The following is a 16,630-nucleotide window of genomic DNA, read 5'->3' as shown; positions in this document are numbered from 1 at the left end:
TTTTGTCGGTAACAACCCGCGTAGCTAACGCTGTTTTTTTTCCCCGCGCACCATTTAAATACAGCTGGTATTTAGAGTTCACAGAATGGCTGTGTTAGGCTCCAAAAAAGGAGCGTAGAGCATAATTTACCGCCACTGCAACTCTTAATACCAGCGGTGCTTAAGGACGCGGCCAGCTTCAAAAACGTGCTCGTGCACGATTCCCCCATAGGAAACAATGGGGCAGTTTGAGCTGAAAAAAACCTAACACCTGCAAAAAAGCAGCGTTCAGCTCCTAACGCAGCCCCATTGTTTACTATGGGGAAACACTTCCTAAGTCTGCACCTAACACTCTAACATGAACCCCGAGTCTAAACACCCCTAACCTTACACTTATTAACCCCTAATCTGCCGCCCCCGCTATCGCTTACACCTGCATATTTTTTTTAACCCCTAATCTGCCGCTCCGTACACCGCCGCAACCTACATTATACCTATGTACCCCTAATCTGCTGCCCCTAACAACGTCGACCCCTATATTATATTTATTAACCCCTAATCTGCCCCCCACAACGTCGCCGCCAGCTACCTACAATAATTAACCCCTAATCTGCCGACCGGACCTCACCGCTACTATAATAAATGTATTAACCCCTAAAGCTAACTCTAACCCGAACCCTAACACCCCCCTAAATTAAATATAATTTAAATCTAACAAAATAAATTAACTCTTATTAAATAAATTATTCCTATTTAAAGCTAAATACTTACCTGTAAAATAAACCCTAATATAGCTACAATATAAATAATAATTATATTGTAGCTATTTTAGGATTAATATTTATTTTACAGGCAACTTTGTATTTATTTTAACCAGGTACAATAGCTATTAAATAGTTCATAACTATTTAATAGTTACCTAGTTAAAATAATTACAAAATTACCTGTAAAATAAATCCTAACCTAAGTTACAATTAAACCTAACACTACACTATCAATAAATTAATTAAATAAACTACCTACAATTATCTACAATTAAACCTAACACTACACTATCAATAAATTAATTACATACAAATCCCTACAAATAAATACAATTAAATAAACTAACTAAAGTACAAAAAATAAAATAATAATTTACAAACATTATAAAAATATTACAACAATTTTAAGCTAATTACACCTACTCTAAGCCCTCTAATAAAATAACAAAGCCCCCCCAAATAAAAAATGCCCTACCCTATTCTAAAATTAAAATTGAAAAGCTCTTTTACCTTACCCGCCCTTCAAAGGGCCTTTTGCGGGGCATGCCCCAAAGAATTCTGCTCTTTTGCCTGTAAAAAAAACATACAATACCCCCCCAACATTAAAACCCACCACCCACATACCCCTAATCCAACCCAAACCCCCTTTAAATAAACCTAACACTAAGCCCCTGAAGATCTCCCTACCTTGTCTTCACCAAGCCGGGTATCATCGATCCGTCCAGGCTCCGAAGTCTTCCTCCAAGCCCAAGCGGGGGCTGAAGATGTCCATGATCCGGCTGAAGTCTTGGCCCAAGCGGGGGCTGAAGAGGTCCATGATCTGGCTGAAGTCTTGATCCAAGCGGGAGCTGAATAGGTCCATGATTCGGCTGAAGTCTTCTATCAAGCGGCATCTTAAATCTTCTTTCTTCCGGATCCATCTTCATCCGGCCGACGCGGAACATCCATCCTGGCCGATGACTTTTTGATGAATGACGGTTCCTTTAAGGGACGTCATCCAAGATGGCGTCCCTCGAATTCCGATTGGCTGATAGGATTCTATCAGCCTATCAGAATTAAGGCAGGAAAATTCTGATTGGCTGATGGAATCAGCCAATTAGATTCAAGTTCAATCCGATTGGCTGATTCAGAATTTTCCTACCTTAATTCCTATTGGCTGATAGAATCCTATCAGCCAATCGGAATTCGAGGGACGCCATCTTGGATGACGTCATTTAAAGGAACCGTCATTCGGCAAGTAGGCGTCGGTAGAAGAGGATGGATCCGCGTCGGCTGGAAGAAGATGGCTCCGGAAGAAAGAAGATTGAAGATGCCGCTTGATAGAAGACTTCAGCCCGATGATGGACCTCTTCAGCCGGATGATGGATGTCTTCAGCCCCCGCTTGGATCAAGACTTCAGCGCGATGATGGACTTCTTCAGCCGGATGATGGATGTCTTCAGCCCCTGCTTGGGCTTGGATGAAGATTTCAGAGCCTCCTCTGGACCGATCGGTGATACCCGGCGTGGTGAAGATAAGGTAGGATGATCTTCAGGGGCTTAGTGTTAGGTTTATTTAAGGGGGGTTTGGGTTAGATTAGGGGTATGTGGGTGGTGGGTTGTAATGTTGGAGGGGGGTATTGTATGTTTTTTTTTTCAGGCAAAAGAGCTGTTTTCTTTGGGGCATGCCCCGCAAAAGGCCCTTTTAAGGGCTGGTAAGGTAAAAAAGCTTTTCTATTTGTATTTTAGAATAGGGTAGGGCATTTTTTTTATTTTTGGGGGCTTTGTTATTTTATTAGGGGGCTTAGAGTAGGTGTAATTAGCTTTAAACTGTTGTAATATTTTTATAATGTTTGTAAATTATTTTATTATTTTTTGTAACTTAGTTCTTTTTTTTATTTTTTGTACTTTAGTTAGTTTATTTATTTGTATTTATTTATAGGTATTTTATGTAATTATTTATTGATAGTGTAGTGTTAGGTTTAATTGTAACTTAGGTTAGGATTTATTTTACAGGTAATTTTGTAATTATTTTAACTAGGTAGCTATTAAATAGTTATTAACTATTTAATAGCTATTGTACCTGGTTAAAATAAATACAAAGTTGCCTGTAAAATAAATATTAATCCTAAAATAGCTACAATATAATTATAATTTATATTGTAGCTATATTAGGGTTTATTTTACAGGTAAGTATTTAGCTTTAATTAGGATTAATTTATTTAATAAGAGTTAATTTATTTCGTTAGATAAAAATTATATGTAATTTAGGGGGGTGTTAGTGTTAGGGTTAGACTTAGCTTTAGGGGTTAATAAATTTAATAGTGTAGCGGTGAGGTTCGGTCGGCAGATTAGGGGTTAATAATTGTAGGTAAGGAAGCAGCAACGTTGGGGGCGGCAGATTAGGGGTTAATAAATATAATATACGGGTCAGCGGTGTTAGGGGCAGCAGATTAGGGGTACATAAGTATAAAGTAGGTGGCGGCGGTGTGCGGTCGGCAGATTAGGGGTTAAAAAAATGTAATAGAGTGGCGGTGATGTGGGGGGCCTGGGTTTAGGGGTACATAGGTAGTTTATGGGTGTTAGTGTACTTTAGAGCACAGTAGTTAATAGCTTTATGAATCGGCGTTAGCCCAGAAAGCTCTTAACTCCTGGCTTTCTCTGCGGCTGGAGTTTTGTCGGTAGATTTCTAACGCTCACTTCAGCCAAGACTCTAAATACCGGCGTTAGAAAGATCCCATTGAAAAGATAGGATACGCAAATGGCGTAGGGAGATCTGCGGTATGGAAAAGTCATAGCTGGAAAGTGAGCGTTAGACCCTTACCTACACGACTCTAAATACCAGCGGTAGCCCAAAACCAGCGTTAGGAGCCTCTAACGCTGGTTTTGACGGCTAACGCCAAACTCTAAATCTAGCCGTATATGTGCTAATGGATAAGAGGATAGAATATTTCAACTATTATAGCCCTTTAAGGTTTAAATATTTTTTCTTTTCTTTTGCAACACAATATACCTTTCTTCCTAAGCTTGTAAAGATGTGTTTATGCTGCATATTAAAGGGACAGTCAACTAAAAATTTTTTATTGTTTTAAAAGATAGAAAATCTGTTTATTACCCATTCCCCAGTTTTGCACAGCCAATATGGTTATATTAATATACTTTTAACCTCCGTGATTACCTTGAATCTAAGCCTCTATTGACTTGCATTTTAGCTGCATTGTGCAGAACACAAAGGCGTGAGCACAATGTTAACTATATGTCCCATATGAACTAGCAGTCTCCTGTTGTGAGAATAAAATAAAAAAGCAAATAAAAAAAGAATGTGATAAGAGACTGTCTATAGTGGCTTAGAAACAGGCAGAAATTTAGAGGTTTGAATGTTATAAGTAAATTAATATAACAATGTTGGTTGTGCAAAGCTGGGGAATGGGTAGTAAAGGCGTTATCTAACCTTCTAAACCATAACAATTTTAGTGTTGATTGTCCCTTTAAAGTAACCTAGGTGTTTTGGTGCATTTTTTGGGGGAGTATGGATGATGTTTCCTAGATGTTAGTGGTTTTGCCACAGAGGATTTGGATACAGTGTGCAGGGTCACAGACGCCTAGATTTAGAGTTCTGCGGCCAAAGGGGTGCATTAGCTACGCATGCTTTTTTTCCCCCGCACCTTTTAAATAACGCTGGTATTTAGAGTTCACAGAAGGGCTGCGTTTGGCTCCAAAAAGGGAGCGTATAGCATAATTTACCGCCACTGCAACTCTAAATACCTTACGGACGCGGCCAGCTTCAAAAACGTGCTCGTGCACGATTCCCCCATAGGAAACAATGGGGCCGTTTGAGCTGGAAAAAAACCTAACACCTGCAAAAAAGCAGCGTTTAGCTCCTAACGCAGCCCCATTGTTTCCTATGGGGAAACACTTCCTAAGTCTGCACCTAACACCCTAACATGTACCCCGAGTCTAAACACCCCTAACCTTACACTTATTAAACCCTAATCTGCCGCCCCGGCTATCGCTGACCCCTGCATTATACTATTAACCCCTAATCTGCCGCTCCGTACACCGCCGCAACCTACGTTATCCCTATGTACCCCTAACTATGTACCCCTAATCTGCTGCCCCTAACACCGCCAACCCCTATATTATATTTATTAACCCCTAATCTGCCACCCACAACGTCGCCGCCATCTACCTATACTTATTAACCCCTAATCTGCCGACTGGACCTCACCGCTACTATAATAAAATTATTAACCCCTAATCCGCCTCACTCCCGCCTCAAAACCCTATAATAAATAGTATTAACCCCTAATCTGCCCTCCCTAACATCACCGATACCTAACTTCAAGTATTAACCCCTAATCTAGCTATATTAGGGTTTATTTTACAGGTAAGTATTTAGCTTTAAATAGGAATAATTTATTTAATAAGAGTTAATTTATTTAGTTAGATAAAAATTATATTTAACTTAGGGGGGTGTTAGGGTTAGGGTTAGACTTAGCTTTAGGGGTTAATACATTTATTAGAGTAGCGGCGAGGTCCGGTCGGCAGATTAGGGGTTAATACTTGAAGTTAGGTGTCGGTGATGTTAGGGAGGGCAGATTAGGGGTTAATACTATTTATTATAGGGTTTTTGAGGCAGGAGTGAGGCGGATTAGGGGTTAATAACTTTATTATAGTAGCGGTGAGGTCCGGTCGGCAGATTAGGGGTTAATAAGTGTAGGTAGGTGGCGGCAACATTTGGGGTGGCAGATTAGGGGTTAATAAATATAATATAGGGGTCGACGGTGTTAGGGGCAGCAGATTAGGGGTTAAAAAAATTTAATAGAGTGGCGGTGATGTGGGGGGACCTCGGTTTAGGGGTACATAGGTAGTTTATGGATGTTAGTGTACTTTAGAGCACAGTAGTTAAGAGCTTTATGAACCGGCGTTAGCCCAGAAAGCTCTTAACTCCTGGCTTTTCTCTGCGGCTGGAGTCTTGTCGTTAGATTTGTAACGCTCACTTCAGCCAAGACTCTAAATACCGGCGTTAGAAAGATCCCATTGAAAAGATAGGATACGCAAATGGCGTAGGGGGATCTGCGGTATGGAAAAGTTGTGGCTGCAAAGTGAGAGTTAGGCCCTTTCCTGACTGACTCTAAATACCAGCGGTAGCCCAAAACCAGCCCCTAATGCTGGTTTTGACGGCTAACGCAGAACTCTAAATCTAGGCGATAGGTTGCAGGAGTGTAAGTTAAGCTTGAGTTAGTGCAGTTAGTTTATTACAGCTGGGCAGGTTTGAAAAATAGCATATTTACAAGGCAGTAGCCCTGGTGCCTGTATAGCTTACTGCAGCTAAGGTCAGAAGCCCCTTACTCTGCTGGTCATTGCAAAAGCTATAAGAAAGTGCTTACATAGCAGATAGATACACAGATGTCGTGCTGATGCTAAATAAGAGATAGAGCTAGAAAAATGGAATCGATATAAAAAAACATGTTGTTGCTATATTTCTGTTATAGTAGGTACATTTTTGTGGCTTGATATTCTCCCTAGTGTTAATAATATGTAGAATTCTTATTGAAATTAGGGACTTCATATAGTGTGTTTCAAATAATTGATTTACTGATTAAGATAATGGCTTATCCCAGTATACCCCTAATTATCTATTTAAGGCTCAAGACTGAAAACAATTGCTTCTCTGTGCTTCTCTTCTGCCAGATTCTTATTTCCATCTGTGGTAGTTCTAAACTGCATGTGCTTTCTGTTTATTTTTCTTTTAAACCAAACTAGTCTTTGTTCCGCTTCTGGCGTTGGGTCACTATGTTGCCAAAGTGGTTGAAAACCATTCTACTTTTTCCCGTCAAATTTTTTTTAAAAAGTATATTGAGATAATTAAGCAAAACTGGAAAATTATAGCATATTGTGCTGACTTATAGTTAAAACATTACAGATTATAATACTATGATCTGCTCTGCATTGCAACTGAAATTCTATATAAATAATTACAGATTTATGATCATACAAAGCTTCTTTTATTCAAGGAACAAAATAATTACTAGCTTGTGCTGATAATTACTATAGCTACTTTGTGTGCTATTTTCAAGTAACATATGCCAATCCATGATACTGAAAATAAGCTTAAAGGGAGATTTTAGTGCAAAAGTCAAACAATCTGATTTGCTACAGTATTTGATTATTTCACTAAAAAATGTACTTTATGTATTTATCATTCCCCCAATGAAGTGTGATAATAAAATGCTCTAGTAATGTGTTAGAGTATTCAGGTTATTCCTCACCTCCCTCGAATCATTTAGATACCTGCAGTGTATCCTTGGTACCAAAATGGTAGAACCCATTATTAGAGGGGCGTGCATAAAATGTATTTAGGGACAGATTACAAGTAGGGCGGTATTTAATGCACCCACTTGTGTGCTAACTCAGCTAGAAGTATGGTATGTTGTAAAGGAGGGAAGGAATATCAGTTAATATTTAGACCCCATACAAATAAATACAATACTATATTGTCACAAAAGTTTGTGACATTATTGGGTAATCGTACCCAAATTCATATATATATTGGGGGGTGATCACTATCCTAATAATAATAGATAGAATAATAAGAGGAAAAATGGATAGCACAGAGCACTCAAAAGTATCGATTATGGAGACTATATCATGGTGAGAATTATCCAAGACGGGTGGATAATAAAACTTAGCGTATAATAAGTAAAATTAAAAAGTATAACAAACAGTGTGGTGTATTAAAACTTAGACTAAAACTCTTAATAGAGAAAGAGCTGGTGTGCCCAGGGAATAATGTTACTATTATATAATGAGTCACCGTGTATAGTAACACCAAAAACTGATAAGATACATATATCTGGCCAAGTAGGGAAATTCTGACTGATGTATACCCAAATCTGCTTGCGGATTGCACTTTAAAAATTATCATGAAAGAGGATAAACCTCACACACATTAACTAGAGCTAATGCAATACTGGAGCGATGTAGATAGTCAGAGTCCCTCATGAAACGATTATTTATATCAGCAAATAGATGGCTAGTCCAGTGTGTAAGTAACCAATTTCAAAGGTTATATACTGAGATAATAGAGCACATATGTCAGACCACTATGCCCAGATAGTATTATAACCAATGTCATAAGGTCAGGATATTCACTAGCATCAAGCGGATGAAGTACACATAAGTGGCCAAATAAGGAATCTCTGGCTGATGTGCACCCAAACCTGCTTGCGGATTGCACAAAATTGCTATCTAAAAAGAGGATAAACCTCACACAGATTAACTCTTCCTAATGCAATACTGGAGCGGTGTAAATCAGTCAGAGTCCTTAATGATAAATGTCAACAGATTAGTAACTATACCAGTGTGTGAACTACCTATTCACTATAAGCAATAAATATGGAGAACGGCAATCAGCTCTTAAGACAAGCGCCTGATGCGCATTTCGCCAAACAATGGCTTTTTCAAAGGCTAACCCGATTTGGGGAAGCCTCACCGCTTATATAGAGGTCAAGAGCCAATCAGGGGTGTGGATTCTTACACACCCCAAGCATGAGCCAATAGTATTTGTCCTTCTATCATTGGATAGATGCAAGTCACATGACCCAAATGCTCGGCAAGAAAGGGGGCGTTTCACAACACGCCGCAACATGATAGTTCTAATAGTACTTGTCACATATCATAATAATACTAGATTTCCGTCATAGAGTACTATAGGGCATAATGAAAGGAAACTCGGGTCACAGCTGATAGATGTATATTGAAAATCGATCAGAGGCAACTTATCCCTTAATTATTATATCAGTAGTTTGCCCTGATACATAATAACTACAAGTTCACGGACATAATTGTCACATGTCATTTCACTGAGCGTATAATGTTAAATACACTAACATAATTATCACATGTCATTTCACTGTGCGTTAATACGCAATACGCTCAGTGAAATGACATGTGATAACCCAAGTCGGGTTAGCCTTTGAGAAACCCATTGTTTGGCGAAATGCGCATCAGGCGCTTGTCCTAAGAGCTGGTTGCAGTAATCCATATTTATTGCTCATAGTGAATAGGTTATTCACACACTGGTATAGTTACTAATCTGTTGTCATTTATCATTAAGGACTCTGACTGATTTACACTACTCCAGTATTGCACTAGGGAGAGTTAATTTGTGTGAGGTTTATCCTCTTTTTATATAGTAACATTGTGCAATCCGCAAGCAGGTTTGGGTGCACATCAGCCAGAGATTCAATATCCGGCTACTTATATGTATTTTATCCGCTTGATGCTAGTAAATTTTTTGATCTTATGATATTGGTTATAATACTATCTGGGCATAGTAGCCTGTCATATGTGCTCTATTATCTCAGTATATAACCTTTAGAATTAAGGACTCTGACTGATTTACACCGCTCCAGTATTGCACTAGGAAGAGTTAATCTGTGTGAGGTTTATCCTCTTTTTAGATAGCAGTTTTGTGCAATCCGCGAGCAGGTTTGGGTGCAGATCAACCAGAGATTCCTTATTTGGCCACTTATGTGTACTTCATCCGCTTGATGCTAGTGAATATCCTGACCTTATGACATTGGTTATAATACCATCTGGGCATAGTGGCCTGACATATGTGCTCTATTATCTCAGTATATAACATTTGAAATTGGTTACTTACACACTGGACTAGCCATCTATTTGCTGATATAAATAATCGTTTCATGAGGGACTCTGACTATCTACATCGCTCCAGTATTGCATTAGCGCTAGTCAATGTGTCTGAGGTTTATCCTCTTTCATGATAATTTTTACAGCGCAATCCACGAGCAGATTTGGGTGTACATAAGTCAGAATTTCCCTCCTCGGCCAGATATATGTATCTTATCAGTTTTTGGTGTTACTATACACGGTGACTCATTATATAATAGTAACATTATTCCCTGGGCACACCAGCTCTTTCTCTATTAAGAGTTTTAGTCTAAGTTTTAATACACCACACTGTTTGTTATAATTTTTAATTTTACTTATTAAACGCTAAGTTTTATTATCCACCCGTCTTGGATAATTCGCACCATGATATAGTCTCCATAATCGATACTTTTGAGTGCTCTCTTGCTATCCATTTTTCCTCTCTTTGTTCTATCACAGCTAGAAGTACCCTTTTTTGCGTGAATTGGGTAGCACTTATATTACAAATTAAAGTAAAATGTTTTTGCTCGGGCACTAACCCAATGCACGCAAAAATCTGAACTTCAAATATTGCAATAGCTTTAATGTATTCCCCTATAGAAGTTAATAGAGTAAAAATGTAAAACAAATGAACACCGTACTTGCAAACCCAATCGCATATTTTCAAGTGCACTAACCCGACATGAATATCTGAATATTTCCCATTCCAATGTTCTTCACATATCAGAATATGTTATATTTATTTATAAATACCCATTTCTACATATGTATTGTGGTATTTTGGTACAATATATATATACCTATATATAGTGTCAGTATATGGCCGGGTTATAATACAATTTATTTAATAATTATTCTTTAAAACAAACCCCCAATAAAATGCATATACAAAACAATTTAAACCAATATTTTATTCCTAAATTCTTTATATTAGTTAAAGTTATAAACACATTGAATTATATTTATAGAAACCAGATTATGAATCAAATGATCCACACTTATGCTGTTATAATATTCTATACAAAGAACATAAAAATATACCTTTACAAATTACCTTATTCACAATAATCTTTCAAATCAGAGTTGCATTAAAATATCACAATGAGATACCAAGGTATGGAATTGTTAACTTACAGCTACTTAGCCCACAAATGATTCTATATTACTAATTAAAACACCAGAATTTATATATATATATATATATATATATATATATATATATATATATATATATTATTAATGCAAACAGCCAATTTATATGCCAATTTATCTGAGCTGGAATAAATTATTATTTATCTACAATATGGTAAATCCTAAAATATATCTATGTAGCTGCAATCTGACTATAGTCTTAGAATACCTTTGTCAAAAATATTAAAAATATAGAACACTCATACATCACCACATGAACCATATTAAATCTCCCAGCGTTTCTAAGTAGATTCAGGTCACCTCAGATGAAGAAAGGTATTGCAATATGGATCAAAAAGTTAGTCCCAGGTTTTGTTAATAGTGACTGTGTCCCCAAAAATGGCAGCAAAGTTTTTAGTCAAAAGTTATCAGACAAAAATACCTTTTTTCCCTCTCCCTTTGCATGAGGTTATATCATGTGATATACCCCCCTTTTCTTATTCTAATCATTGGTGATAAATTCAATAGGCCCTTAACAGAGCTGTCTTTCCATTGGCCCTCTGAGCTTGTCCCTTTCATTGGTTCATTTGGATTTGCATGTGTTCTAGTAGTCAATCCATTTGGCTGTCATAGCATTTTTAATCCCTTAGGTGGCAGCAGGCAACCACAATTGCAGTCTCACCATCAACATTGCTAACAGTCCAAATACCTCATCTCAAAGTGTTCATTAAATATACTTTAATTTCTTGCATTAATAAACTTCTCTGGTCAGCATATATATCCCATTTACTACAATTAAAATTGTACAATTTGAGACCAAACACTAGTATAGTATTAATTCTATGTTAAAATAGAAAACATTTATATAGACTTCCTAAACATTCAGCTTATAATATTTTAAGAGATGTATTTAAGGTACATAAACATTTACGCCTAGATTTAGAGTTTTGTCGGTAAAGAATCACGGTGCTAACGCTGCTTTTTTTTCCAGCGCACACTTAAGACAACGCTGGTATTTAGATTTGTCTGAATGGCTGCGTTATCCTCAGAAAAGGGAGCGTAGAGCATAATTTAGCTCCACTTCAACCCTTAATACCAGCGTTGCCTACGGTAGCGGTAAGCTGGAAAAATGTGCTCGTGCAAGATATCCCCATAGGAAACAATGGGGCTGAGCTGGCTGAAAAAAAAAACTAACACCTGCAAAAAAGCAGCGTTCACCTCCTAACGCAGCCCCATTGTTTCCTATGAGGAAACACTCTCTAAGTCTACACCTAACACCCTAACATGAATCCCGAATCTAAACACCCCTAACCTTACACTTATTCACCCCTAATCTGCCACCCCCGCTATTGCTGACACCTACATTATATTATTAACCCCTAATCTGCCGCTCCGGACACCGCCGCAACCTACATTATACCTATGAACCCCTAATCTACTGCCCCTAACATTGCAGACACCTACATTATATTTATTAACCCCTAATCTGCCCCCCCCAACGTCGCCATCACCTACCTACACTAATTAACCCCTAATCTGCCGACTGGACATCGCCGCCACTATAATAAATGTATTAACCCCTAAACCACCACACTCCCACCTCGCAAACACTATAATAAATTTTATTAACCCCTAATCTTCCCTCCCTAACATCGCCGCCACCTACCTACAAATATTAACCCCTAATCTCCCGCCTGCAACGTCGCCTCTACTATAATAAATGTATTAACCTCTAAACCTAAGTCTAACCCTAACACCCCCTAACATAAATATCATTTAAATTAATCTAAATAAATTTACTATCATTAAATCAATTTTTCCTATTTAAAACTAAATACCTATAAAATAAACCCTAATATAGCTACAATATAACTATTAGTTACATTGTAGCTATTTTAGGATTTATATTTGTTTTACAGACAACTTTGTATTTATTTTAACTAGGTACAATAGCTATTAAATAGTTAATAACTATTTAATAGCTACCTAGTTAAAATAATTACAAAATTACCTGTAAAATAAATCCTAACCTAAGTTTCAAATACACCTAACACTACACTATCAATATATTAATTAACTAAATTACCTACAATTAGCTAAACTAAAATACAATTAAATAAACTAATCTATAATACAAAAAACCCCACTAAATTACAGAAAATAAAAAAATTACAAGAAGTTTAAACTAATTACACCTAATCTAAGCCTCCTAATAAAATAAAAAAGCCCCCCAAAATAATAAAATGCCCTACCCTATTCTAAATTAAAAAGGAATCAGCTCTTTTACCAGCCCTTAAAAGGGCCTTTTGCGGGGCATTGCCCCAAAGTAAACAGCTCTTTTACCTGTAAATAAAAAACAATACCCTAACCCACCCAAACCCCCCTTAAATAAACCTAACACTAACCCCCTGAAGATCTCCCTACCTTGAGTCGTCTTCACTCAGCCGAGCCGAATTCTTCATTAAAGCAGAGCAAGAAGATGTCCTCCATCCGGTAGAAGTCTTTATCCAAGCGGGGCAAGAAGATGTCCTCCATCCGGTAGAAGTCTTCATCCAAGTGGGGTAAGAAGAGGTCCTCCATCTGGTAGAAGTCTTCATCCAAGCGGGGTCTTCTATCTTCATCCATCTGGAGAGGAGCGGAGCCATCTTCCAGCCAGCCGACGCGGAGCCATCCTCTTCAACCGACGGACTAACGACGAAGGATGGTTCCTTTAAGGGATGTCATCCAAGATGGCGTCCCTCGAATTCAGATTGGCTGATAGGATTCTATCAGCCAATCAGAATTAAGGTAAGAAAAATCTGATTGGCTGATTCAATCAGCCAATCAGATTGAAGTTCAATCCGATTGGATGATCCAACCAGCCAATCGGATTGACCTCGCTTTCTATTGACTGTTCCGATCAGCCAATAGAATGCAAGGTCAATACGATTGGCTAATTGGATTAGCCAATCGGATTAAACTTCAATCTGATTGGCTGATTGAATCAGCCAATCATATTTTTCTTACCTTAATTCCGATTGGCTGTTAGTGTGTTTAAGCATAAAACAAGTTTAATGAATTAATGTAAAAAAACATTTACAAAGTTACAGAAGTGAGCCCTCTTGATGTGATTTTTATAATGATGATAAAATAAAAGTCTGCTGATTTATTAAAAATAAACTAATATTTCAATCTCTATTTTTACCTAGGGTGAAATGGGATCTCCTGGTCAACCAGGTCCTCGAGGACCTCCCGGAGTACCTGTATGTTTATCAAAAACTTGATTTTGTTTAAAGTTGAATTAATGCTTGCTAAGATTAAGATTAAATTAATGCTTGCTAAGATTATGATTAAATTAATGCTTGCTAAGATTAAGATTAAATTAATGCTTGCTAAAATTAGGATTAAATTAATGCTTCCTAAAATTAAGATTACATTAATGCTTGCTAAGATTAGGATTAAATTAATGCTTGCTAAAATTACGATTAAATTAATGCTTGCTAAGATTAAGATTAAATTAATGCTTGCTAAGATTAAATAAATGTTTGCTAAGATTGGGATTAAATTAATGCTTGCTAAGATTAAGATTAAATTAATGCTTGCTAAATTAAATTAATGCTTGCTAAGTTTAAGATTAAATTAATGCTTGCTAAGATTAAATTAATATTTGCTAAAATTAGGATTAAATTAATACTTGCTAAGATTAAGATTAAATTAATGCTTGCTAAAATTAAATTAATGCTTGCTAAGATTAGGATTAAATTAATGCTTGCTAAAATTAAATTAATGCTTGATAAAATTAGGATTAAATGAATGCTTGCTAAGATTAAGATTAAATTAATGCTTGCTAAAATTAGGATTAAATTAATGCTTGCTAAAATTAAATTGATGCTTGCTAAGATTAGGATTAAATGAATGCTTGCTAAAATTAAAATGAATGCTTGCTAAGATTAAGATTAAATTTGCTAAAATTAGGATTAAATTAATGTCTGCTAAGATTAAGATTAAATTAATGCTTGCTAAGATTAAGATTAAATTAATGCTTGCTAAAATTAAATTAATGCTTGCTAAGATTAGGATTAAATTAATGCTTGCTAAAATTAAATTAATGCTTGCTAAGATTAGGATTAAATTAATGCTTGCTAAGATTAAATTAATGCTTGCTAAGATTAGGATTAAATTAATGCTTGCTAAAATTAAATTATTGCTTGCTAAGATTAAGATTAAATTAATGCTTGCTAAAACTAGGATTAAATTAATGCTTGCTAAAATTAAGATTAAATTAATGCTTGCTAAGATTAAATTAATGTTTGCTAAAATTAAATTAATGCTTGCTAAGATTAGGATTAAATTAATGCTTGCTAAGGTTAAAATTAAATTAATGCTTGCTAAGATTAAGATTAAATGAATGCTTGTTTAAATTAAGATTAAATTAATGATTGCTAATATTAAATTAATGCTTGCTAAGATTAAGATTAAATTAATGCTTGCTAAGATTAGGATTAAATGAATGCTTGCTAAAATTAGGATTAAATTAATGCTTGCTAATATTAGGATTAAATGTATGCTTGCTAAAATTAGGATTAAATTAATGCTTGCTAATATTAGGATTAAATGTATGCTTGCTAAAATTAGGATTAAATTAATGCTTGCTAATATTAGGATTAAATGTATGCTTGCTAAAATTAGGATTAAATTAATGCTTGCTAATATTAGGATTAAATGTATGCTTGCTAAAATTAGGATTAAATTAATGCTTGCTAATATTAGGATTAAATGTATGCTTGCTAAAATTAGGATTAAATTAATGCTTGCTAATATTAGGATTAAATGTATGCTTGCTAAGATTAGGATTAAATGTATGCTTGCTAAGATTAGGATTAAATGTATGCTTGCTAAGATTAGGATTAAATCAATGCTTGCTAATATTAGGATTAAATGTATGCTTGCTAAGATTAGGATTAAATGTATGCTTGCTAAGATTAGGATTAAATGTATGCTTGCTAAGATTAGGATTAAATGTATGCTTGCTAAGATTAGGATTAAATGTATGCTTGCTAAGATTAGGATTAAATGTATGCTTGCTAAGATTAGGATTAAATGTATGCTTGCTAAGATTAGGATTAAATGTATGCTTGCTAAGATTAGGATTAAATCAATGCTTGCTAATATTAGGATTAAATGTATGCTTGCTAAGATTAGGATTAAATGTATGCTTGCTAAGATTAGGATTAAATGTATGCTTGCTAAGATTAGGATTAAATGTATGCTTGCTAAGATTAGGATTAAATGTATGCTTGCTAAGATTAGGATTAAATGTATGCTTGCTAAGATTAGGATTAAATCAATGCTTGCTAAAATTAGAATCTTAACTTTATTAAAACAACAAATGAGCCATGTTTCCCAAACGTATAATTATCTTATTTTTTGTTTTAATGGCAGTTGCAAATAAAGGGATACTTCAGAATGTACAATTTATGATACTATGATCTGTTATTACTGAAACATTAAAATCATCAGTTCCATTTTGCTGTGGAACATATGGCTGAGAATACAACCAATGTGGAAAACGCCAGGGGGTGATTTTAATTATCATAAAACAGAGAACTCTGAATTCCCACTTCCTGATTACTGTTTCCAAGTTGTTCACTGTCCAGAATTAATATTAGAAACACCTAAAGATAAACATGGCAGTTTGGCATAATGCGCCTCTATGTTTGTGTTCTCTGATTCTCATTAAGTTAAAACAATGCTGATGTCAGAATGATTGTTAGTTGCATATTCACAGCGCTTTGATTTCCCATATTTGTATAAGCCATTGATAACATCAATGCAAACTTTACTTCATTCTCTTGGTATCTTTGTTGTAAACTATACCTAGGTAGTCTCAGGAGCATCCGTGGACTGCTAGGAACTAGCTTCTAATTGGTGCCTGTATATATATATATATATATATATATATATGCCTCTTATCATTGATTTTACAGATGTGTCCACCTACCTCCCAGTAGTGCTTTGCTGCTTCTTCAATAAAGGATATCAGGAGAATGAAGCAAATGTGATATTAGAAGTAAACTGGAAAGCTGTTTACAGTGCATTCTCTATCTGAATCATTAACTAA

The 16,630-nt window shown here is 35.8% G+C and overlaps 1 protein-coding gene across 1 annotated transcript in view; it reads left to right on the top strand.

Moving 5' to 3' along the window:
* Positions 1–16,630, top strand: part of LOC128656477 (collagen alpha-1(XXI) chain-like) — a 788,552-nt gene that overhangs the window by 698,585 nt on the left and 73,337 nt on the right. The window contains exon 19 of the mRNA XM_053710398.1: positions 13,719–13,772. Coding sequence (XP_053566373.1) covers positions 13,719–13,772 — 54 coding nt within the window. The remainder of the gene's footprint in view (positions 1–13,718; positions 13,773–16,630) is intronic.

The sequence above is a fragment of the Bombina bombina genome, chromosome 4 (genome assembly GCF_027579735.1).
Source record: "Bombina bombina isolate aBomBom1 chromosome 4, aBomBom1.pri, whole genome shotgun sequence".
NCBI classification, from domain to species: Eukaryota; Metazoa; Chordata; class Amphibia; order Anura; family Bombinatoridae; genus Bombina; species Bombina bombina.
This window is presented reverse-complemented; position numbering and strand designations above follow the sequence as displayed.